The sequence below is a fragment of the Papio anubis genome, chromosome 7 (genome assembly GCF_008728515.1).
Source record: "Papio anubis isolate 15944 chromosome 7, Panubis1.0, whole genome shotgun sequence".
Taxonomy (NCBI): domain Eukaryota; kingdom Metazoa; phylum Chordata; class Mammalia; order Primates; family Cercopithecidae; genus Papio; species Papio anubis.
The window spans coordinates 129,211,959-129,237,430 of record NC_044982.1 but is presented as its reverse complement, the minus strand read 5'-3'; the positions used below and the strand labels follow the sequence as shown (position 1 = coordinate 129,237,430).

Sequence of the window (25,472 nt, the reverse complement as noted above, 5' to 3'; positions counted from 1 at the left end):
ATCCTAAAAAGTTAGCTCACATCCACTTCAATTTTGCTACCCTAGACCACTGTTTTGCAAAATACCTTACAGGAAGGGTTGAAGAGTAGCCATGACCTTCAAATTTGGCAGGTATTATGTTTATCAGCTGTATATGAGTCTTTCAAGTATATGACACAGTATTAGATCAATCTGTTGTTTTAGAAATAATTTTGTCGGTAATTAAACTTTCTGTTTGGAGGCAAACACAATTTATTTCAATGTAAAGGTACTTACCAAATGAAACAGTTTAAATGCTTGTAACAAATGTGTTATCCAAAACAGCACAATATAATGATGCTCTCTCAGACTTACAAAATTAACCTAATTTACAGTATTGTCAAACATGATTTCATAGAAACTTGAATAAACACCAGATCTAACTAGGTCAAACAACTACTGAGTTCAAATAATTGATATGGAAGTATTTTCGTAAAGTGCCCATAGTGAGAGCAGTTTAAAAAGCAGCCCCTGTTTTCTATAGAAAAAGTTGTGACAGTGAATAACTCATCACATTCTCTGCAGTACTACTCAGCACTCACACACACTCAGGGGAGCAATACCCTGGACACATAGCTTATTTCACATTAGTGAACAAACTCAAGATTTTTATAAAGTTCTGACTTTGGGCCAGAAGATAAAATGTCCCATATATACATATACACAAACCCCAATTCCTAGCCTCTTAAATCCTCTAGTTCTAAAAATGGCTTTTTGACTTGTCTTTAAGTTTAAAAAGGAAAAAGTGTGCAATGCACTTGCATTTGTACTTGCTGAATTATGAAACAATATATGTTAAATAAGAAAAAAATCTTGGGATGGTACTAATACACTTCGATTATATACATGATCTTTGGGTATTCAATTCATGAGAATCAGTTTAACCGTCTGTTGCCTTATGAGAAACTTAATTTTCTAAGTTACCCAGGAAATGTATTTAATAACTTACAAAAACAAAAATTCTAATACGTACTTTACAAAATCATGGTCTTATTTACCTGCATATTTCTTCCATAAGACAGGTACACATTAAAAAATATTGCTCAATAACATAAAAATATATATTATTTCTTTCCCTTGCCATTTATGCATATAAATATTTCACGGAAGATGCATCATTCAATAAACAAATGCAAAAACTGCTTTATATAGTGTAGTTCTCTGCTATTTAGCAATACAAAATATAAAATAATAACAGTTAGCTATTAAAGAGCTAAATTCAAGAGATTTGCAAACCAATACAGCAGTGAACAGTCCCTTGTATAATACAAAAGTCCATTATGAAAAAGTCAAGTCGGTTTTGTAACAGGTTACATAAAAATATGGGCCAATAAATGCATTATGAATGCAAAAACAGCACTGCTCCATCAGCACATTCTTCAGTCTTGTTTGGACTAGGTGCCAAACTTACTGTTCACTTTTCGGTTCATCTTGTTTTCCATTAAGCTCTTGATCAACTCTGTTTAATAAAGAATATATATAATGAGAAACCAGCAGCTGAACAATTTTCTTTCTAAAAATAATGACTATTTTAGCATAGAATATCACTCTGTTAAAGACGAAGCTTTGCAAAGAAGCAGACGTAGTAAAAACAGTTACCAGACATCATTTCCCCAACCAGAAAAGAGAATTTTTAAAGGCAGGGGGACTCTGGCAAGAAATGTGACTGTTGTTTCTTTAAAGATTATAAAATACTTTACATACAAATGCATATAAACTTTCTTAGAAGTTCAAGTTACATGGCATATTAAAATCTTGACCGGTAACTTGGCTGTGGTGAGGATCCAGGTGGTAAGAAACTGGCAGGAAAAACAACTCCCTCAAAAATGATTCTGTTAACTAAAATATGAAAGTGCCACGAACGCCACCAATTGATCAATCAATATTTTAAAATCCAGTGATAAAAAAATGCATCCTTATAGAACCCGTAATTATTCTCCAAAACTTATTGGTACACAGTCCAGTCTGTGAATGCCTTAAATTTGTTTTGACAGTATGAAGCCTTAAGAATTTAACATTCAAAAATATCTAAATATAAATTAATTATTGGCTGGGCACAGTGGCTCACACCTGTAATCCCAGCACTTTGGAAGGCCGAGGCGGGCGGACTACTTGACCAGGAGTTCGAGACCAGCCTGGGCAACATGGCAAAACTCTGTCTCTACAAAAAATAAAAATTAGCCAGGTGTGGCAGCATGCACCTGTAGTCCCAGCTACTCGGAAGGACTGCTTGAGCCCTGGAGACGGAGGCAGCAGTGAGCCGAGACTGCACCACTGCATTCCAGCCTGGGTGACAGAGAAGACCTTGTCTCAAAAAACAAAACAAAACAAAACAAAACAAAAACCCATCAAAAAACTTATTTATTTAGTGGTGGGTTGGACATCAGTCATATCAAAATTTAGACATGTGGGGATTAGAAGGATTACATAATTACCACATAATAATTACAACCTTTCGAACATAACAAACAAGTCTATTACTATTACATTTGTAGTGGTCTGAATAACTGATGCAGGGACCTTTAAAACAATCTGCTATTAGATATAGAAAAATATTTTTCGTATGTTTTTATTCTTATCACCCATTACTATGTCCACCTGAATATTAGCAAAACAGACCTAAAAGCCCTGGTCTGTGGTAAAGCCAAAGTAACATTTTAAAATATTTTAAATATTGTTATAAAAAATTTGGAATGTACGTATTTCTGATAAGGCATGCAAAATATATCAAATCCTCTTAACATCTGAAATTTCCTTACCAACTAATTTCATAATTATTTTTAAACTCCCCTGAAACATTTTAACAATCTGTATCTGCATGGCCACACTTGCATCCAGTTGTTTGAAAGAAACATTTAAAACTGCTATCCTTTTTCTATCACTGGGGACATTGGATCTCACTGTTGTCAACATTTCTTCAACCCTCTTCCCCACAAGCCCTTCAAGAAAATGGTTTTACTCCTTCTTCCCCTGCTCCCCAAAAACCTGCCATAGGAACTCATAGTTTCGTATTTTCCTTAGCACCAGTACTTATCATATCATGGAGTTGTCACCTTAAATAAGCTCCCTTGTACCTAGCCTCTGTAAAGTTTGGTTTAGGCTGGGTGTGGTGGCTGACGCCTGTAATCTCAGCACTTTGGGAGGCCAAGGTGGGCAGATCACCTGAGATCAGGAGTTCGAGACCATCCTGGCCAACATAGTGAAACCTGGTCTCTACTAAAAATGCAAAAATTAGTCAGGCGTGGTGGTGGGAGGCTGTAATCCCAGCTACTTGGGAGGCTGAGGCAGGAGAATCGCTTGAACCCAGGAGGCAGAGATTGCAGTTAGCTGAGATTGGGCCATTGCACTCCCACCTGGGTGACAAGAGCAAAACTCCGTCTCAAAACAAAACATGCCTATCTAAATTTAATTTAAAAATTAAATTTTATCCTTTTCAGATTGACAAAAATTTATTATTTTTTAAGACTAAAAAAACTACAGAAACCACAAAGTTTTTGAAAGATACATGTAATAATTGTATTTATGGTTAAACACAAGTTAAAAAAACTCAAAATAGTGACCGGTTTCAAACAATACATTTAAAGTACAAATTCCATATTTTTTTCTGATGTCTAAATTACTTTACAGTATTAAAAACTTTTTTTAAAAAAGGCTTAATACAGCACATTTTATCAACAAAGGCAATTCACTGTGAAATCTATGAAGCGGCTGGCTTCAAAATATTCTACAATTACAAATCATATTTTTAATTTCAGTCACGTGTCTGTCGGATGCACAGTAATGCCTAGAAAGGAATGAGAAATCAGCATGATCTAAAATCACTGTCTACATTTATGTTAAAGTGTTGGTTAAACTGTGAAGTGTCATATAGAAGTGTAAAACTGATTCTATCACAAGGCCTACTGAATTCTCACTCATCAACAGAAACAAAATGTGTTCAAAGTTAAGAATGTTCCAGTTAGTTACAGTTGGCTCCTTAGAATGGTCAAGATAATTACATATAAATCTCTCACCATAACTCTTAAGATTGCATTAAACTATGTTTCGCTAATTTAATTGCCAATATTTTAAAGATCTAACAAACTAGATCCAAATTCTACATTTTTCTAAATTAGTATATAAAATTTTAAGTATTTTATACCCTTGCCTTCTTTCACCATTTATGTCAAGGTATCGATAGATAATAGTTTGTTATGCTCAAAGCAGAAGTGTTCAAAATTAAATTTAAAATAGAAAGCAGAGTGTTTAACTGTTAAATGGGACACTGAGATTTTAGGTATTTTATCACATGTAGAATTTGACTGGTTAGCAAGCCATTTAATTTAAGCATAAAAGGAAATCAATGTTGGTTAGCCAAAGAATATATGCATTGCAAATATAATAATCAACCCCAGGGAAATAAATGGATAGCTTTTAAAAAGTCTGCAAAAATATTTCAAAAGCACAAGTTAGCCATTTAAAGAAAATGGTGAAACAACTGAAGTCTTTTATTTGGTGTTCCAAATACCATTTTTAGTAATTTCTGTGGTTTCACCATTAGTACTTAGACTAAGAAGGAGAGAGAAAGGTCCGTGGTCTTTAAGTCTTAATTGGCATCACATATGGCAATAAAACAGGGTGAATCCAAGTCATATTCAGCCTTAGGAACTCTGGGTTCACCCTGTATTTGGAAGTTGGGTACGTTTATATTTACAAATGCTATTATCTTTGTCTACAAGCTAACCAACCAATAAGGAAGAGTTAGTCTGCAATGCAAATGGACTAGTCTAGATGCAACCCAGTCAAGGTGTGCATATACCTTTTTTGTTTCTTTTTAAACTTTTCTTCTTCATACCTTTGTAGGGAAGAGTTATTTCAGTAAATATACATGTTATGAAAATGAATAAAAACTTGAAAAAAGGTACTTAAACCCATTTACATTTTCCAGCAAAACGAAAAATATTTCATACATGATGTAGAAAGTAAAAACTGACTTAATAAATCTGACTTTCACACATTAAATAGAGTAAAACCTCATGTGAGCAGAACAAAGAAACTTTTCCACATGCATTGTAATACTCAGGTATTTATGTTAACAGCCTTCTATCAAGTCCAAGAAGTTACATGGAAGAATGTGAATCTGATCATCAGAACAAAATTTCAGTCACTGGAAAACATTAAGGTTATAATGATTTAAATATTTTTATTTATTTAGCAATATAATTATTTAATAATAATATTCATGATGAGTTTACTCAAATTTGTTGAGCACCATGTTCAAGTCTGGAGAACGTTCTTTAGTACTGATCAATTAGAAAAATCATCTCTTAGATTATAACCAGTCTAAAAAGTATAACATGAATCACAACCAGAAATAATTTATCCTAGTTCTTCAATTGACAGCCTGAAGAAAATGCTAACTTATGGGGATGGTGTGGGAAATGGCTTCTTCCTCTTTTTCTTTGTTACACACACACACACACACACACACACACAGACACACAGAGTTATAAAATACATAAAGAATGAGTATTGAAAAGTATTATCCGTTGCACATCAAAATATTAAGATCCAATACAATTAAGGAAATAAAACAAAACATACTGTTTTATGCATTCTGGTATGCCAACATATTCCATGGGGACAAGCTCTGCTAGTTCTGCCAAATTAAAGACGTATCTAATTTTTTGGCTGAATTTTGAGCTATGGAAGAAAATAAAAATAATTACCTCCATATTTCTGACAAATACAATGGATACAATGTTTACAAGATACAAAAATTTCTTATATACAAATGTAAGAATTTTTTTTAAAAAACTCATGTCATTTTGAATGTTCAAAACACAAAAAGATGATAAATGTCTGAGGTGATGTATGTGCTAATCACCCTGGTTTGATCATTATACAATGTATACACATATCAAAATATAGCTCTGTATCCCATAAATATGTATAGTTATTATGTGTTAACTAAAAATAAATGATGAAAAAGTTAAAATAAAATTAAAGTCAATGGCTCTCAAAAATTACCTAATAAATGGTCTTGTAACAGCCAGAAGTGTTCTGATAAACCAAGAAGGATGTACAATGATTAGGGATTTTAGATTTTTCCGTAACCTGGAGTTAATAAAAAAACAAAACAAAACATAAAAACACACATACACAAAGAAAATTAAAAATATCTATAAATTCTAATGCTAAAAGTCAAGACATCAATAAATACGTGCAACTTTATACAAAATAATAGTTGAAAAATCTCACCCAGGAGTTTTCATTTAGGTATGATACCCCTGTAGACAAGAAAAAGGATTCTTGAATTCTGATGGTCCCTCCTACTGCTATGAAATGAACTTTACTTTATTTGGCCAAATTTATGTCCATAGTATAGCCTGTTATTAAATGTCTCCTAGCATACACATTCACTTGTCTTCAGGATTCTGTCAACCAGGGAAAGAGGCCATCCTGAATGTAAAAGTAAACTATCCTCATTTTCCAAGACTAGGGAGAAACTGGTGCTAAGTTCTTCAAAATCACGAAAAGCACTGTGCAGGCAGAGAAGTGTGAGTGGAGAAGATGACCACAGGAACAAAAACAAATCAGATCTAACTCCTATTCTCAAGGAATTTAAAGTTTTGATTAAATATTAAACGTATTATCCTAGAGCTCTTCTTTTTAAATGACTAAATACAAACTTATTGTATTATGCATATTTCACACATAAAGTGAGATACATATATAATCACAAGAGCTAGCCAATGTCAAATTTAGACTTGATTTAAATTAGCCATGGCAAGATCAAACCAATTGGAAGATCACATTCCTTCCATTAAGTACTAATGACTAACTCCCAAGACAATACGCTTCAAAAGCTTGTTCCAAAGAAAGTCTTTTACAACTAAACAAGCATCATTAAGAAACATAAAGACTGAGCACTGTGTCTCATGCCTGTAATCCTAGCACTTTGGGAGGTCGAGGCAGGTGGATCGCGTTAGTCCAGGAGTTCGAGAACCAGCCTGGGCAACATGCTGAAACACTGTCTCCACAAAAAATACAAAAATTAGCTGGGTGTGGTGGCACAAGCCTGTAGTCCCAGCTACCTGGGAGGCTGAGGTGGGAGAATCACCTGAGCCTGGAAGGTCGCCGCTACAGTGAGCAGAGATTGCACCACTGCACTCCAGCCTAGGTGACAGAGTGAGACCCTGTCTCAAAACAAAACAAAAACAAAAACATAAAACATCCTAAGCACTATAAATTAGGCAAACCTCAGAATGTAATAAAATAGGAAACACACTACATTCTCCATCCTTTCCCAAGATGTAAATAGTAGGAAAGTGTTCAATGGGGAGAAAATTGCACCTTATAAATAAGGAGAAAGTGTTCAATTTCTCCTTATAAATAAGGAGAAATATAGAGCTACTTTGTAAGTTAGAAGAATTAAGGTTATTCTTTAAAGAAAAATCAAAATTGATTTCCCTCACAATATTCTAAAATGCTATCTTTAGAAAATAGAAACCTGCCATGAAATTAGTAAGTAAAATTTAAAAAATAAATGGTGTTTTAAAATAGCAACTGAAGGCCGGGTGTGGTGGCTCATGCCTGTAATCCCAGCACTTTGGGAGGCCGAGGCAGGAGGATCACCTGAGGTCAGGAGTTCGAGACCAGCCTGACCAACATGGAGAAACCCCATCTCTACTAAAAATACAAAATTAGCTGGGCGTGGTGGTACATGTCTGTAATCCCAGCTACCTGGGAGGCTGAGGCAGGAGAATCGCTTGAACCTGGCAGGCAGAGGTTGCAGTGAACCAAGATGGTGCTATTGCACTCCAGCCTGGGCAACGAGAGCGAAACTCCGTCTCAAAAAAAAAAAAAAAAAAACAAAGGCAAGAGAAAACAAAGTTTGATCTACTAAAGCCATTATAAAAATTTATCAGACTAGCTTTCAACTTGTATGTGTATTACCTTCTATCAATTTGCTGATAACATTTCCTGAGCCATCCCAGACTGGGCATTTTTCTTCGAGTTGTTGCACCATTTAAATAAACTATCATGTAGTTTTCTGCTACTAATAGCTCCAAAGTGCCAATAACATATCTGTAAAAAACAAATTAAGTTTAAGCCTTAAAAATCACTGTGCATAACTGAACTAGGTTCTCTAAATTATACAATTATACAATCCCCTCCTCTCTCCTACAATGAAAATGCTCAAACTGCATTAGCTTGTATTATGATTATTTTAAAAAGTTATTTTTTAGAGATGTATACTGAAATGTTTCTAGATGATTTGCTTCTGGGATTTGCTTTAAAATTATATACTGGGGGTTAGAAGTGGGAACAAAGTATAAATAGATAATTGTTGAAGTGACTGATACATGAAGATCTGATATACTTCTCTTTAGCCCTGTGTATGTTTGAAACTTTCCACAATATGGTTTTTAAAAACACCACTAACCTGACAAATAGAATGACCTTGTGGAAAAAGAACTGATTCGGCTCAGTTATATTGGCCTTCTAGGGGTAAATGTAATTTAGCCACATGATTTTGAGAGAAAAATCACTTCTTTACACTTAATGTGCCTGCAAATGTAAAATAAAACAGTTGGGACAGGTAAGGCATGGTGGCTTACTTGAGCCCAGGAGTTTGAGATCAACCCTGGCAACACAGAGAGACCCTGTCTCTACCAAAAATTAAAGTCAGCAGGATGTGGTGACATGTGTCTGTAGTCCTAGCCACTAGGGAGACTGAGGTAGGAGGATGGCTTGAGCCCGTGAGGCCAAGGCTGCAGGGAGCCGTAGTTGTACCACTGCACTTCAGCCTGGGTGACAGAGTGAAACTCCATCTCAAAACAAAACAAAACCAAGTTGGAACAAATAATCTGAGATATATTTCCCCGTTTTAAAATGACAATTTTTCTCTTGAATTGGAAAACTATTGTTTCACCATATCGAAGAATAAGGACTCATCTAGTCCTGTACCTAGTAACAAATACTTTTACTTTAACCTTCATTCTGTTGTTCACAAACTTGCACTTGAAAAGATACGGGATATTTATTTTTCTGAGACAGGGTCTTACTCTGTCACTCAGGCTAGAGTGCAGTGGCAAAATCACAGTTCACTGCAGCTTTGACCTCATGGGCTCAGGTGATACTCCCACCTCAGCCTCCTGAGTAGGTGGGGCTACAGGCCCATACTACCATGCCTGGCTAACTTTTTGATTATGTAGACAAAGGGCTTTGTCATGTTGCCTAGGCTGGTCTCCAACTCCTGAACTCAAGTGATCTGCCCATCTCAGTCTCCCAAAGAACTGGGATATTTATAATTTTTACAAAGGTTAAGTTTCTTAAGGTGTAGATCTAATTAGCTCAAAATTCTGTCCAAATGTTTTTGTTAAATGTATACTTACTTAAAGAGATTGTCCATCAGGTATCTATAGTTAGGTTGACTACTTTCAGGCATGAAACAGACAGCAAACACAACAATGGCATTTAATCCATCCCCATAATATCCTAAAAAAGAAACCAAAGACAGTATCACCACATGATTTTACTCTTATGCATTTTTAGAAGACATCTGTATGATTGGTAAATTATAAATAAGAGTTTACTTTTCACAAACTTCTGTATTAAATGTATGTTTTGTAACTCTTATATGGTCTTATATAGAATTTTAATTTCTTCTTCCCAAAAAGAGAACAGTAAAATTTAAAAAGGTCGGTGGTCACAAAAAAAATCCAAAAAAAAACCCAAGACCACTTAAATTAGCATATTTAAAAAGCCAGCCCTATGTTATCAAGTAGACAAATATAGTGATATAACCCAATACAATACAGACACAATACAGCATCTGCAATGTATTTTTATTTATTTATATTATGCTTATGGTTAAAGTGGGTGTAATTTTTTTTTTTTTTTTTAGATGGAGTCTCATTCTGTTGCCCAGGCTAGAGTGCAGTGGTGCGATCTTGGCTTACTGCAACCTCTGCCTCCTGGGTTCACGCGATTCTCCTGCCTCAGCCTCCCAAGTAGCTGGGATTACGGGCGCACGCCCCTCTGCCCGGCTATTTTTTTGTGTATTTTTAGTATAGACGGTGTTTCACTACATTGGCCAGACTGGTCTCGAACTCCTGACCTCGTGATTTGCCTCCCAAAGTGCTGGGATTACAGGCGTGAGCCACCGTGCTGGGCAAAGTGGGTGCTTTTTAATTTTTAAATTTTTTTTTAAAGATAGTATCTTGCTCTGTTGCCCAGGATGGAGTGCAGTGGCACAATCACAGCTCATGCAACCTTGAACTTCTGGGCTCAAGGGATCTTCCCACTTCACAGCATCCAGAGGAGCTGGGGATACAGCGCACACAAACACACCTGGTTAACTTTTTAAACATTTTTTTGTAGACATAGGGTTTCACTGTGTTGCTCAAACTGGTCGTGAACTCTTGGCCTTAAGTAATGCTCCTCCTTTGGCCTCCCAAAGCGCTGGGCATAAGCCACATCACCAGAGCCATAAGTGAGTGATTTTTAAAAGTTTTATATTTCAAAATGCTAGCATTTTGTAGAATTTAGGACATTAAAACTAAATTAGGTCGGGCGCGGCAGCTCATGCTTGTAAATCCAGCACTTTTGGAGGCCGAGGTGGGCAGATCACTTGAGGCCAGGAGTTTTGAGACCAGCCTGGCCAACATGGTGAAACCCCGTCTCTACTAAAAATATAAAAAATTAGCTGGGTGTGGTGTGCACCTGTAGTCCCAGTTACTCAGGAGGCTGAGGCAGGAGAATCACTCGAACCTGGGAGGCGGAGGCTGCAGTGAGCCAAGACTGTGCCACTGCATTCCAGCCCGGGCAACAGAGCAAGACTTGGGTCTCAAAAAAAAAAAAAGAAAACCAAAAACTAAATTACATCTCTGACATAATTTTCAGTAATGGAAAACAGCGCTAAAATACATATGTTTCAACTGCTTTCTTTAGATATTAAGCCCATATTTAGTAGCAAATACTTCTGCTTTAACCTTCATATCTATTGTTTACAAATTTGCATTTGAAAAGATTTGAACATTTCAAGAACATCAGAATCTTCACTACCTTTCTTAATCACTCAGTCACAAAATATATTAAGTGTGATAATGCAATAAGATAAGGTGGTCTTATTTTCCCCTATAAAAAAGTGCTATTTCTGAAAGAAGAGATTGAAACCATAAATCAGGCCTTATAATTTGATTCCAGTGAACTAGCTGAATAATATACGTCTGTGGACTTCCTGATCCAGATTATGCCATTTTCTTCATCTGAGTATGATTAAATTAGGCAGAAGAATGCAACTACAAATATTCATGTGATTTGCTTTCAGATGAATGAAGACTGTAGAAATAAGCAGGGGAATGCATCTGGCATTAAAGTAAGTGGTAAATTAAGTGGAAATGACTCCGAAAAAAAATCAATCTGCTTGACCCATGTGCCGCTCTGTCCTGTGTTAGGAGGATTTAAGGTAGTGTGACATGCTCTACAGTGAGGTGTGTTCTGACTTGCCACTAACATTCTAGCACTATTTACAATGTGCCTAGGTAAACTTCTATATATGGTACTGTTAGATTCACAGGATTTATAACTTAAACTTTTATAGCTTTTCCTGTTTCTTAAGGGAAGGGACTTAAGCCTTGTATTTTTGTATATCCCATAAGTATGGAAAGTGGGTACTCTATAAAAATGTGGAGTGAATGAGTTCTCTATTAAAAAATAATTTGGGCTGGGCGCTGTGGCTCATGCCTGTAATCCAGGCAATTTGGGAGGCTGAGGCGGGTGGATCACAAGGTCAGGAGTTCAAGACCGGCCTGGCCAATATGGTGAAACCCCGTCTCTACTAAAAATACAAAAATTAGCCGGGCATGGTGGTGCGTGCCTGTAGTCCCACCTACTTGGCAGGCTGAGGCTGGTGTATTGCTTGAGCCTAGGAGGCAGAGGTTGCAGTGAGCCAAGATTGCACCACTGCACTCCAGCCTGGGTGACAGAGCGAGACTCCGTCTCAAAAAACAAAACAAAACAAAAAAATAAAAAAAAGGAAAAAAAAAATTTGTTCAGGATTTTAAGGCACATTAAGAGTTAAGGTTAAAAAGTCTAAGTTTTAGGGCTGGGCACAGGGGATCAAGCCTGTAATCCCAGCACTTTGGGAGGCTGAGGTAGGCAAATCATGAGGTCAGGTGATCAAGACCATACTGGCTAATACGGTGAAACACTTTCTCTACTAAAAATATAAAAAATTAGCTCGCGTGGTGGCATACGCCTGTAATCCCAGCTACTCGGGAGGCTGAAGCAGGAGAATCCCTTGAACCAGGGAGGCAGAAGTTGCAGCGAGCTCCAGCCTGGGTGATGAGCAAGAGTCCATCTCAAAAACAAAAAAAAAGTCCAAGTTTTACTTATATCCATAAATGACTTCTAAAAGAATGCTCAAAGCGGTTTTGTTTATAATAGCCCAAGCTGGAAACAACTCACATGCACATCAAAAAAAAAGAATGGATAAGCAAATTATGGTTTATCCATGCAATGGAAAACTACTCCCCAGTAAGAAGGAATGTACTGTGGATACATCAACAACATGGATGAATCTCAAAAACTTCATACTGAAAAGTAAACAAAAGAGTGCACAGGATGATTTCAGTTACTATATATGAAATTCCAGAACAGGTAAAACTAATCAGGCGGTAGATATGACAGTGGCTACCGAGGTGAGTATTCATTGGGCAGGGGTATTAAAGAATTATTCTGGGACAATGAAAATGTTCTGTATGTTTAGGGGTGTGGGTTATATATATGGGAATATACAGTTATATGGGCATTTGTCAAAACTCATTGAATTGTACACTTAAGATCAGGGCATTTCACTGTTTATAAATTATGGAGAAAGTACAGTCCCAGTTTTCGGTAGCCTAGAGACAGCTAAAAAAAAATTTCTTTTTAAAATTTTGAGACAGGGTCAAAAAACAAAAAACAAAACAAAACAAAAAACTGGAGTGCAGTGGCATGATCACGGCTCACTGAAGCCTCAACTTCCCAAGCTCGAGCTCTCTCTCCTCCCACCCCAGCCTCCTAAGTAGCTGAGACTACAGGCGTACACCACCATTCCTGGCTTTTTTTTTTTTTTTTTTTTTTGGTGGAGACAAGGTCTATGTTGCCCAGGCTGGTCTTAAACCCCGGGGCTCAAGTAATCCTCCTGCCTCAGCCTCCCAAATTGCTGGGATTACAGACCTGAGCCACCATGCCCAACCTGACAGTTTTCACTACAAATTCTTTTGTACTTTTTCAATTTACTATAGGTATATAATCATTTTTAAATGGTACTTTTGGCTGGGCGCAGTGGCTCACGCCTGTAATCCCAGCACTTTGGGAGGCTGAGGCAGGCGGATCACAAAGTCAGGAGATCAAGACCAGCCTGGCTAACACGGTGAAAACTCGCCTCTACTAAAAACACAAAAAAATTAGCTGGGCTTGGTGGTGGGCACCTGTAGTCCCAGCTACGCGGGAGGCTGAGGCAGGAGAATGGTGTGAACCCAGGAGGCGGAGCTTGCAGTGAGCCAAGATCACGCCATTGCACTCCAGCCTGGTCCACAGAGCGAGACTCCATCTCAAAAGCAAAAAGAAAAAAAAATGGTACTTTTCTTCTTTTACTTCAAATCTATCATGTTTCTAAAATGATATGATAAATGCTTATTATTCTTTCAAAATTACATAATATCTCTAGGCAGAGTTTCTAAAAGTATTTAGAATTCTGATACCACATTAAACAATCTGAAAAATGTTCAGTAACTCTTACCCCCATGGCTGATAACTTTTTTATAGGGTTCAATTGCCTTCATATCAACTCTGTGGTCCTGTTCTCCAATCCTGAACATACGCCAGCGTCGTCCATCTTCTTTTTCCTCTGCTGCTGTGTATTCAGCAATTGAGCCTTTCCTAATTACTTCAGTAGTCTTGGGTTTTGGAAGATCATCTGTCAAAATAAAAAGTTTTTCAATCACCAATTGTTATACAACAAAAATCAAATTATACGTTAACCACTTTACTATCTAGATTTTACAGAGAATTTTCATTATACCATCTGTGCAATTTTAAATATCTCTTCCAAAATGCAGGAAAAGGCTTATTCTTAACATGAGGCCATTTTATGTCTTTGGAAATCATGGTTAACTTTTTTTATTGCCCAATGTAGCAAAAACCACCTAATCATAGTGCAATGTATATCCACAAGTTCAGAAAATATAATTCATAGAGTCCTCAAAATCTTAGTACATGGGCCTTACAATGCCTTTCCAGATTCAACTTGTGACAATATTCTCCCTGGCAGTTATGACTATAGGTTACTTCAAGTAGCTATCTGGGAGCCAATTTTGTTGTTGCTGAGCACATAAATTAACTGTAATACCAGATAGGAAGTGGTTAACTATTCAGTGATCACTTCTCATTTGATCAGTTTTATAAAGCAGAAATGTATGTATAATATTTTGAAGTATACATGCAGAAGTCTATTTAAATTAGCATTAGCCAAAGCATAAGCACCAATGATTAAGTGTAATTTATGTTTTGAGATTGCAGTTTAGCTGATTTTTAATGTAGTAATAATTTTCAAAATTTCAGTATTATAGTCCTTACCAAAAGATGGGGGGAGGGGGAAACCTACTGTATGTTAGTTGTTTCCAAGACAAAGCTGTTAACGGAAAATATCCTTCCAGGAAATGACTACAGCAGCATTAAAGAAAGAAGAGACAAAACACATAGGCACAAAACTATTTCAGTAACTTTATAAAGTATTGCTTATTACTGGACTGTTTATTGAACCAGTAAAACAGGGAAGAAAAAAGAAACCAAAATTATAGCACATCACACTTTATTACAGTAAAATACTGAATGCTAAACATTACTTTGAAAAAAAAATCATTTTCAAGATGAAAAAACATATATAAAAATTATAACAACTATATATAAGATACTGTAAACAATTTTCTAATTAAAGAAAGCATGCAAAGTAAAACACAGCACAATTCCTTTGAATTACAAATAATAAGGAATACTAGGTTTGGGGGCTAAAAGTATACATTAATTTAAGTTGGTCATTTCACAAAGTAGAGTAATGTCAGGCAAGCCTACTTAAAAAGCCAAAGGCAAACGCCTCCTTTCAGAACTCCCTTCCCACAAACTGTTCACTATATGTCTCTTCCAAAGTTTCTTGATTGACTAAAAGAGAGCATGCCATAATTATCAAGAAATATTTTTGAAACAACTATGAAAAAACATGACAGCGCTGGGCAAATAAGAAGTGAAAAAGGCCACTGGTGTAATCTACCATATACAGAGTTCTGAAGTCCTTGAGAATATTCAAGTGTTAGCAGAATTTTGTATCTTAGTAACAAATATATCAACTTTAGAAAGAATGACATATTTCAAACAAAATCCCTTAATACATTAAAAAAGATCAGATTAAAAACAGTGAAACATTTACCTTCCCACTCAAACTCATTACTATTCTCTGATGGTGTGTCTAAGCCATCTAAGTCAATCTCCCCACTTTCATCCAAATCATCTGACAATACAGAGCCATCACTAGGATCCAGTGTCAGGCTAATGTCTGGAGCCATTAGTTTCTTTCTCACTTTATTTCCATTAACTTCTAGTGAGCCTGGAATTGGAAAATAAAGAAAAAGATACGTAACAAGGAATGCTTAGATGCTAAAGTTGAATAAGAAAAATTTTAACTACTTCATTCTTGGGAAAAATAATATTAATTAAACATAACTTCAAAGCACCTGTTCACAAAATTCTTATTCTGATCATTGTTGTTTCTACATCGTTGGCAAGAGATCAATAAAGTATCAATGTCTTTTAAATAGAGGCAGACCTTATAGATACCTCTTATCACTAAAAATGATCTCCTCCACCCCTTTACTGTAAAACTTTCCAAAAACCAAGCATATGTTTTCCGAATTTTTTAAAGCATTCTAAAAATGCTTTCCTCAATATTCAACTTATACTTTGACTTCTATGATGGAATAAAAACTCAAGTTTTTTTTTTTTTGGACAAAGAAACGTGTTTTAAAAAATAACACAAACTCCATAATTTAATTGAAAATAAGTGTCAAGCTCTTACCAGGCTGGTCCTCTGGTCCAGTTATAGCTAATATATCTGCTTCAATACTATCATCTTCTGGTAAAGGTCTAGAAGACACAGGTATACTTTTTAATCCAGAAATTAAGAAAGAATTTTTTTTGAATTTCAATCTATTAAACATACAGCTTATAGAAATAAGTATTTGGAAAATGGAATAAAGCAGTGTTGTTGTCGTTTTTGAGACAGTGTCTTGCTCTGTCACCTAGGCTGGAGTACAATGGCACAATCATGGCTTACTGCAGCCTTAACTCCTGGGCTCAAGAGATCCTCCCGAGTATCTGGGACTACAGGTGCATGTCACCACGCTTGGCTAATTTTTAGTAGAGACAGGGTCTTGCTATGTTGCCCAGGCTGGCTTCGAACTTTTGGGCTCAAACGATTCTCCTGCCTTGACCTCCCTAAGTGTTAGGATTACAGGCATGAGCCACTGTGCCCAGCCTAGCAGTGTGTAAGATAAAGTCTCAGTCTTCTGACTAGCTAGGACTACAGTGGCACATCAACATGCCCAGCTAATTTTTAAAGTTTTTTTTTGTAGAGACCAGATATTGCTATGTTGCCCAGGATGGTCTCAAGCAATCCTTCTGCCTTGGCCTCCCAAAACACTAGTATTATAGGAGTTAGCTGCTATGCCTGGCTACACTTCCAAAGTAAAAATTCTGACTATCAGAGCTGACTTATACACTTATCACATATAAGTAACACATAAAAGTAGATATAAATTCCTTATGCACAGCTCTTATTATAAAACATGTAACAATTTTAAATAAATATGACTGAAATGCACAAGTATAATGTGATGTATGATGCAATGTATGAAGCTCAATTTTTACTCACAATAAGACTATAGTGACGATGGTTCAATTCTTCTGAGATCGGCATTCTTATATTTATTATCACCACCATATGCAACAGTGACTCAGGTCTCCTATCAGCTGTCCAACTGCTAAGCTATCCAACTGCTAAGGCACCTGATTATGCACTAGGATGTCTTCTGCCCACTATGGCATGGAAGCACTATTTAAATATAAGGTCTGCGCTTGTTCTTTTTCATCAGCCTACCTGGTGCCAATATAATTGTAAATACAAATGCAAACATGTGAAGGTGGCTGGCCAGATGAGCTAGAAAACCCTTAATAATTTACTTAGTAAGGTTTTTTTGGGGGGAGGGGGCCGGGGGGGATCCACAAAATTATTATTATTTTTTTTTTTTGAGACAGAGCCTTGCTCTGTTACCCAAGCTGGAGTGCCGTGGTGCGACCTCAGCTCACTGCAACCTCTGCCTCCCGGGTTCAGGCAATTCTTGTGCCTCTGCCTCCTAAGCAGCTGGGACTACAGGCACGCGCCACCAAGCCTGGCTAATTTTTTGCATTTTTAGTAGAGACGGGGTTTCACCATGTTGGCCACGTTGGTCTCAAACTCCTGGCCTCAAGCGATCTGCCCACCTCGGCCTCCCAGAGTGCTGGGGTTACATGTGTGAGCCACCGCACCTGGCCACAAAATTAAAGAAAATTTTAAAAGACAACTAAAGACCTCCTTTTCTGAGGAATCCCTCAGACTTTGCTTAAAGGAAAAAAAAAAAAAAAACAAACACATTAAAACACTTTATTATAAAAGCAAAAATTTGGAAACTTAAATGACCAAAACAAAAATGAAAGATTACACAAGATTATATATACATTTGGTTGGAAAGGAAGATACAAGAGAGTCAATCTAACTGTTGAAAAGAAACTTTTACTTCCTAGTATCAAATGATCACCTTGTATTACTGAGTTTCTTCAAGAAGCCAAATATTCCATTTAAAAAGTGACATCTCGTCCAGGTGCGATGGCTCACACCTGTAATCCCAGCACTTTGGGAGGCCAAGGCAGGCAGATCACGAGGTCAGAGGCTTGAGACCAGCCTGGCCAATATGGTGAAACCCCGTCTCTACTAAAAATACAAAAATTAGCCGGGTGTGGTGGCGCGCACCTGTAGTCCCAGCTACTCGGGAGGCTGAGGCAGAAGAAATTGCTTGAATCCAGGAGGCGGAGGTTGCAGTGAGCTGAGATCGTGCCACTGCCTGGGTGACACAGCAAGACTCCTTCTCAAAACATAAAAGTAAAAAAAAAAATCTCAATAAAGAAATTCTGCAGTTTTACTATAAAATTGTTTTCATTTAAAAGCATTGCTCACATTGGAAAATCTTCATCTTGCCATTCTTCTTTAAGTTCCACACCTTCCATCCTCAGCCTGGATTCAATGTCAACTACAAATTCTTGATAATCCAGAGAGCCAATGTCCTATGAAGAGAGAAAAGTGTTTAACTTAATTGCTACTTTACTTTTTATCCACCGAAAAGGCGCAATAATCTTACATATTAGTTCATACATGATGTTTAGTACAGTGGTCTGGTCATGAATTCATTTACGGGGTTGCAATTTTTTTTTTTTTTTTTTTTTTTTTAAGAAAAGAGAATATTCGGACCAAACATATTCTGGTAAAGTTAAGTACTGTTTATAGTAAGGATACTGTTCGGTGAAAATACTTGTTTTCATTTGCATGTATAGTATCTCAGGTTATGATTTAAAATATATTTCATACTATGGATTATATTAAAAATTTGAAGTGGGGTAAGAAATAAAAATGTTCTTTATTACAGATTCATAATTAAATTTTCTGTCCCTTGGATAGAGGTTGATTCTAAACAATAGTATATAAATAATATCTAAACTCATGATTCAGCAGAGTCAACTAGTGTGCTTTTACATTTTCTTCTCAACAATTTGATGCCACAATTCCCGAGCCACTTAAAGAAGTCTATTCAGTAACTTGTCCTGTAAATGAACTATGCTATCTTTTGATTTGTTTCTTATCTATACTATGTCCTTCTCATATAGCTTGGCATATGTTTTCAAACACTGAACTTGGTGAATGTCTTTTTATGCAACTACATATTTTAACATACGCCATGAACTTTAGTCTTAGCTTTTCCAAGGAATCATGTGAGTGCCAATATCCTCATTTCAAAAGTGAGAATCCAGAGATATTACCTCTGGTGCTGGAGTAAGAAACAGAAGTTTAGGTAAGGGAAAGATCAACCGATTAACAACGCAACAAAACAGTGAAAACTATAGAAGGAAAGAGGTATACATGAGTATTTAGTTCATTTACATTCAAGTCAATAGACGTCTAAAATTATTTAATAAATAGCAGTAACATCTTTTCTTTTTTTTTTTGCAGTAACATATTTAAGAGATACAGAGCATCACTAACAGTACTAAAAATAAAGTTAAAAGTGGTTGACACCAGGCTGGGAGCAGTGGCTCATGCCTGTAATCCTAGCACTTTGGGAGGCCAAGGTGGGCGGATCACTTGAGGTCAGGAGTTTAAAACCAGCCTGGCCAACATGGTGAAACCCCATCTCTACTAAAAATACAAAAACATTAGCCGGGTGTGGTGGCAGGCGCCTGTAATCCCAGCTACTTGGGAGGCTGAGGCAGGAGAATCGCTTGAACCTGGGAGGTGGAGGTTGCAGCGAGCTGAGGTCACACCATTGCAACTCCAGCCTGGGTGACAGAGCAAAATCAGCAGAAGACGAAAGAGGGTGAAACGGAGAAAATGACCAACGCTTTTCATAGTAAGTCCTTCTACACCATTTAATTTTTAAAACTTTACTATGACTTTAAAAGATATTTATTAAATAAAATCAATTATGCCAGTCATTCACATCAACCAGTCTTCTAAAAGGAAAATGCAGTCATGTTCTATAGCTGTCTTGCCTGCTATGTCAACATTCAAAAGATGCAAAAAGTCATATAGAAAAAAGCCTTATGTTCTTTAACAACAAAATTACAATGGAAATGTCCTAAAGTGTTAGATTTCACAAGGTAAACTAAATTTGTATCTCTGCCAAGACTGGAAGCCTCTCTGCCCAGTTTGAATTTTTACTTATACTCAAGAGAAGGTTTTAAACATTCCCAAAAGGTTTCAATGTTTGATGATACACTTGTTAGCACAGAAAAAAAGTGGCAGATGCTGACTTTTCAACACCAGCTTATTTGCTTGAAAAAGTAAAAAGTAAAAATACAAAAATTCAGCCAGGCATGGTGGCGCAATGACTGTAATCCTAGCTACCAGGGAGTCTGAGGCAGGAGAGTCGCTTGAACCCTGGAGGCAGAGGTTGCAGTGAGCTGAGATTGCACCACTGCACTCCAGTCTGGGCGACAAAGGAAGACTCTTGTCTCAAAAAACCAAACAAACAACAGCAACAACAAAAATCAAATAGCTCCTTGAAAGACAGCCCAAGTTTTTCAGCTATCTCAGCCTATTTATTCCATTTTTACCTTAGTATCATATTGAATCATGTGTTAATACCTCAGCAGATAGACATGGATATTTAGTTTGAGGATAATCAATTATCTAAACTGAACATGGGGAAAGAGATATAGATAGATTTACTCTACCATTTCATCATGAATTTTAGGGGAAAAGTACACTAGGTAGATCAAAACAATTTAAACAATTGAGGGACTACTGTTTCTTGGAAGCACTTTATCATCAAGCAGCTGTTAAGAACAGGAAACAAACAAGAAAGGAGTTAATATCACCACAACCACTTTGAAGCAAATCAGGATACTGCTGACTCACACGTTAACTGTGTTGCTTCCCATTTCTTGTTCATATTTTTTTTAGTAAATTAGAATGGGAAATAACACTTTAAGATGATATTTGTTAAAATAACCTGTTGGCACAGGAATAACGTGATTTCTCAGTAGACTGACTCTTGGTAGTGGTGGTATATCCTTACTTATGCCACTCACCTGTTGCAGTCATAAAGATAAATTCAAAGCAGTTGTTTATCTTAGGTTAAAAATCAAAGAGACAATTGATTCCTTCTGACATCGCTTCAAGGGGGAGGAGTACTGATAAATCCAATCAAGATGAAGAAGCTTTTCCCAGGCAGTTTAACAACATAAGCAAAAATTAAATATTAAGATCACATTTAGGCCAGGCTCAGTGGCTCACTCCTGTAATCCTAACACCTTGGGAGGACAAGGTGGGAAGATGGTTTAAGCCCAGAAGTTCAAGCCTAGCTGGGCCACATAGTGAGATCTGTCTCTACAATTTTTCTTTTAAGATCACATTAGAACTGTTTAATTATAACACAATTATACGTGGTGATTTTACTATACATACTTTAACACTGCTGCTGCAATAGGTGCCAGTAACAACCGTTTATGCTGAAATCAATTACAGTAGGCATATGGAAATGCCCAGGCAAGCCTTTCACTTCCCCATTTAAACAAAAAGGTTTCATCCTAAACACTCATGTTCACTTTTTAACGAACAGCCTGTACGTTTAGATCACCAAACATCCTTGAAAAAATCCTGGATCTGTGCTTCTCATTGCTCCCTTGAGGGTGTATAGTTTTTAAACAATGAAATGAGATGCTCTATCAGAAATGTTAACACAAGTCGGGCGTGGTGGCCCACACCTGTAATCCCAACACTTTGGGAGCCTGAGGCGGACGGATCACCTGACGTCAGGAGTTCAAGACCAGCCTGGCCAACATGGTGAAACCCCATCTCTACTAAAAATACAAAAATTAGCCGGGAGTGGTGGCACTGGCCTGTAATCCCAGTGATCAGGGAGGCTGAGGCAGGAGAATCGCTTGAACCTGGGAGGCAAAGGTTGCAGTGAGCAGGGATCGTGCCATTACATTCCAGCCTGGGCGACACAGCAAGAGCGCATCTCAAAAAAAACTAAATAAAATAAAATAAACGTTAACACAAAATTTAGAGGAAAAACTAGAATGGTGCTGACTTCTCTCAAAATTGTGAAAATATGGCAAAAGATGATTGTGCCACCTACAAAAGTTACATTTATTATCACTATGCAGAACATACTGAAAACGCTGCGACCTTTAAAAAGATAAAGTCTACTAACTGATGTCTCAGTTTGTTGTAGTTAGAAATATCAGTTGCAATAAAAAACTATAATTGTGGAATATTACTGTCACATTATACTAGTATTCTGCTTTATAAGATGTAAACATAACACGACATCTTTTTTTTTTGAGACGAAGTCACACTCTGTCGCCCAGGCTGGAGTGCAGTGCTGCAATCTCAGCTCACTGCAGCCTCCGTCTCCTGAGTTCAAGCGATTCTTGTACTTCTGTCTCCCGAGTAGCTGGGATTGCAGGCATATGCGACCATGCCTGGCTAATTTTTGTATTTTTAGTAGAGACGGCGTTTCATCACATTGGCCAGGCTTGTCTCATCTCATTGCTTTATCATTTTTTGCTCTTGACCTCAGGTGATCCGCCCACCTTGGCCACCCAAAGTAACAAGACATCTTTCATCTACTATCAGCCCTGTAACTTACTAGATCTGGTTACATATACTTTCTCTGACGCCTTTCTCCCTATTGCTCCTTCTACCAGCATTACTCCAGACAGAATGAATAGAACTTTTCCAGAGTGCTTTCCACATGTACTAACCACTTTCACGTCCATCATCTCATATTCCAACCAGCAACTTTGGGATGCATGACACTTGTGTTATCATCATTGTATCTTATATATAAGGCAATGACACGACATCCTGGTCTCCATATCTAGTCCAGAACTGTTTCTAATATAGCACACCGTCAGCAGTGCACTGGCAACTGTATACAGAATAAGCCTGTCATGCCTGATTTGGTTGCACTTAGCTTCAAAGGTCTTGTAGTGCCTGAAGGCCGTAATAGCACTGACTTACGATAATCTAGTTCAAGTTCCGTTTGCAGAAGTGGATCTGTCATACTTCCTGTCTAAGCCCAACAGTGTTGGGCTGCACTAGAGATTACGAAGACTAGGAATAGAGTTTAGAGAAAATATAAAACAACAAGAACTAAGAATATGTGCAAAATGATGAAAAACTAGTCTGCAGGGGTAACTTAACTGAGTAACATCAGTTGTAATTTTGAGGAAACAGCGATTTACAAATTATGGAATTTGTTTCTACAATTGCAGAGATTCCTATAAACTGTTAGAAAAACTACATTTAATTGAAAATAAGAAATCAAGTATTCGGTGAAATAGAGATCCTAATCAAGAGAAGGTGCGAATGAAAAAAGCAACACTAAAATGCAATCACATAGTTTATTCAACTAAATAAATAGGAGGCACTGTGACTATCTTGACGAACACCGCAAAAGCTGTGTCCTCAAAGAGCTCACAGGACACACAGACAAGTAACTCCAGAGACATGAGATGCATCCAGAAATCCAAACCATTTTGCCAGGTATTTAAACAGAAAAGGTAGTGTCTAGATTCACGCGGGGACTCGGCTTTTGACGTACACACTCTGTATTTGGTTGAGCGTACTCGGGAAGATCTATTAAAGCCCTGATTACTTATGCTGCTTCCGTGTCTATTCCCCGAGGTTACGAGGCATACCAGAGGTCCAAGTTTCTTTGTTCTGCACCAGGACTGACGCTGGTCATAAATACTGAACCATCGTAGCCCCGCCAATTCACCCACACCAGGGTAAAAAAGGAGTGGAGGAGGGGCAAGGTTCCATCCCGAGCACAACTACCAGAAACGGAAAAGGGGTGGGGTGGGGGGCCAAACTGCCAAATACAAACAGGACCCGAGCCAAGGGCGGGGACCTAAACTGGGCGGAGATCCAGGAAGCGCCTTCCGAGCAGGTTCTATGGCTCCCCCCTACCAAGGATAACTCTCTGGGTTTCCTCTCCGCGGACGTCGTGGGCACGCGCCCGACAGACTTGCGCCCCTAGGCCGGTTCCCAGTCCAGCTACGGAGCCACGGTGCCAAGTCCTCCCAGGCCGCACTCACCCCGGAGGAAGCCTTGGCCCCCTCGTCCTCTTCGCCCCTCCAGGCCGGCGACGTGGGGCTGACGGCCAGGTCGCAAAAAGCAGCGCCGAGCGGAGCCCGCTCCCCTCGCTCGGCGGTGGAGACCCCAGCCCAATCCCTCGGCCGCAGCGGCACGGCGGCGGCGGCAACAGCTGACCCGGACGCAGTGAGAGGCCCCGGCGGAAGTGATAACATCCCGGCCTCCTCCGGGCGCGGCAGCCGGAGGCGTGGTGGCGGCGGCGGAGGCGTGGCGTCTTCTTGAAACCCACACGGCATATCCCCACCCGCTCAGACGTCAGGAGCTAGCGCTCGCGCCTGCGCGCGAGGGGTGGGCCTTCCTTGCCTCTGGGCGGAACCGTCGCTTCGACTCCTTATTGGTGGCGTTACTGCGCCTCAAGGCGTTTCTTCAGTCTTTGCTGTCCGCAGGGACGCTGTCCAGTAGTCTCAGTTATTTTTGTTTTCTTTCTGCCTGTCTTTATTGATCATTACAGTAGGTGAAATTATGGATATCAATAATAATATTGTAATGCAATAGGTGCAATTATCAATATCAATATTATTACAACAGGTGCAATTATCAGTATCATTACGATAGGTGCAATTATCAACGTTCAATAATAATGTGAATTGTAAAGTGGATGAAATAAGGGGAGGAGGCCGGGCGCGGTGGCTTATGCCTGTAATCTCAGCACTTCGGGAGGGCGAGGCGGGTGGATTACCGGAGGTCAAGAGTTCGAGACTCAGCCTGGCCTACTTGGTGATCCCTCGTCTCTACCAAACGTACAAAAACTAGCTGGGCGTGGTGGCGCGCATCTGTAATCCCAACTACTCAAGAGACGGAGGCGGAGTTTGCAGTGAGCCGATATCGTGCCATTGCACTCCAGCTTGGGCAACAGAGCAAAAACTCCGTCTCAAAAAAAGGAAAAAGGGGGAAAAAAATGAAAAGAGAAAAGAAATAAAGGGAGGAAAAATATCCGAGGCCTCATTTTGGGGAGCTAGGCCTCAAAAGTGACCTTGGAGTTTGGTAATATTTGCATGTGAACAGCTTCATAGCAGTGCTTCTCTTCACTGGGGGAACGGTCCGTTTATTTTGTAAAAATTTTCGATTAGTTGTTGACCACAAGTTGATAAAACAGAAAAATGGAAAGGCATACAAAGTCCAAGTCAAAACTTTTTATCGTTAGAGTTAACAGCCATAAAATTACCTGCAAAATTGCCATAGAGTTTTCTACTGTCTCTCTGCAGACCATTTACAAACAGTTCTCAAAAGAGCCAGGTCTGTAGACCACGGTTAGAGTACTCAAGGTAAACTACTCAAATTAGACTATACTCAGCTGTACAGTTTCAACCAAATGAGATTTGTTTGGAGAACATCATAGTCTCTCTCAGCTGGGCGTGCCTCTAATCCCAGCACTTTGAGAAGCCGAGTATCCCAGCACTTTGAGAGGCCGAGTCGGGTAGATGGCTAGACCTCAGGGCAACATGGCAAGACCCCA

The 25,472-nt window shown here is 38.2% G+C and overlaps 1 protein-coding gene across 3 annotated transcripts; it reads right to left on the bottom strand.

Moving 5' to 3' along the window:
- Nucleotides 1-201: 201 nt before the first annotated feature.
- Nucleotides 202-24,493, bottom strand: LOC100999817 (BCL2/adenovirus E1B 19 kDa protein-interacting protein 2). Of its 3 annotated transcripts, XM_009210307.3 has the most exons (11): nucleotides 23,959-24,493; nucleotides 18,314-18,420; nucleotides 16,121-16,188; nucleotides 15,476-15,652; nucleotides 13,793-13,969; nucleotides 9,399-9,501; nucleotides 7,957-8,088; nucleotides 6,028-6,114; nucleotides 5,602-5,700; nucleotides 4,817-4,852; nucleotides 202-1,477 (listed from the first exon to the last, which is right to left on the bottom strand). In XM_009210307.3, exons 1-11 carry the CDS (start codon nucleotides 24,250-24,252, stop codon nucleotides 1,426-1,428), a joined length of 1,332 nt encoding a protein of 443 aa, XP_009208571.1. In that variant the 5' UTR covers nucleotides 24,253-24,493; the 3' UTR covers nucleotides 202-1,425. The 3 variants fall into 3 exon arrangements, with proteins under 3 accessions (XP_009208571.1, XP_003901052.1, XP_021796315.1); XM_003901003.4 differs by lacking the exon at nucleotides 4,817-4,852 and having other exon boundaries at nucleotides 214-1,477; XM_021940623.2 differs by lacking the exon at nucleotides 15,476-15,652 and having other exon boundaries at nucleotides 1,240-1,477.
- Nucleotides 24,494-25,472: the final 979 nt, after the last annotated feature.

Excerpts from the sequence above, each read along its gene's own strand:
- LOC100999817 (XM_009210307.3), bottom strand. The coding sequence starts at position 24,252 with ATGCCGTGTGGGTTTCAAGAAGACGCCACGCCTCCGCCGCCGCCACCA. Across the intron at positions 13,970-15,475 it reads TAATGAGTTTGAGTGGGAAG|ATGATCTTCCAAAACCCAAG; the intron begins GTAAATGTTTCA and ends TTATTTTGACAG. Across the intron at positions 4,853-5,601 it reads ATACCAGAATGCATAAAACA|GTATGAAGAAGAAAAGTTTA; the intron begins GTATGTTTTGTT and ends TTCCCTACAAAG.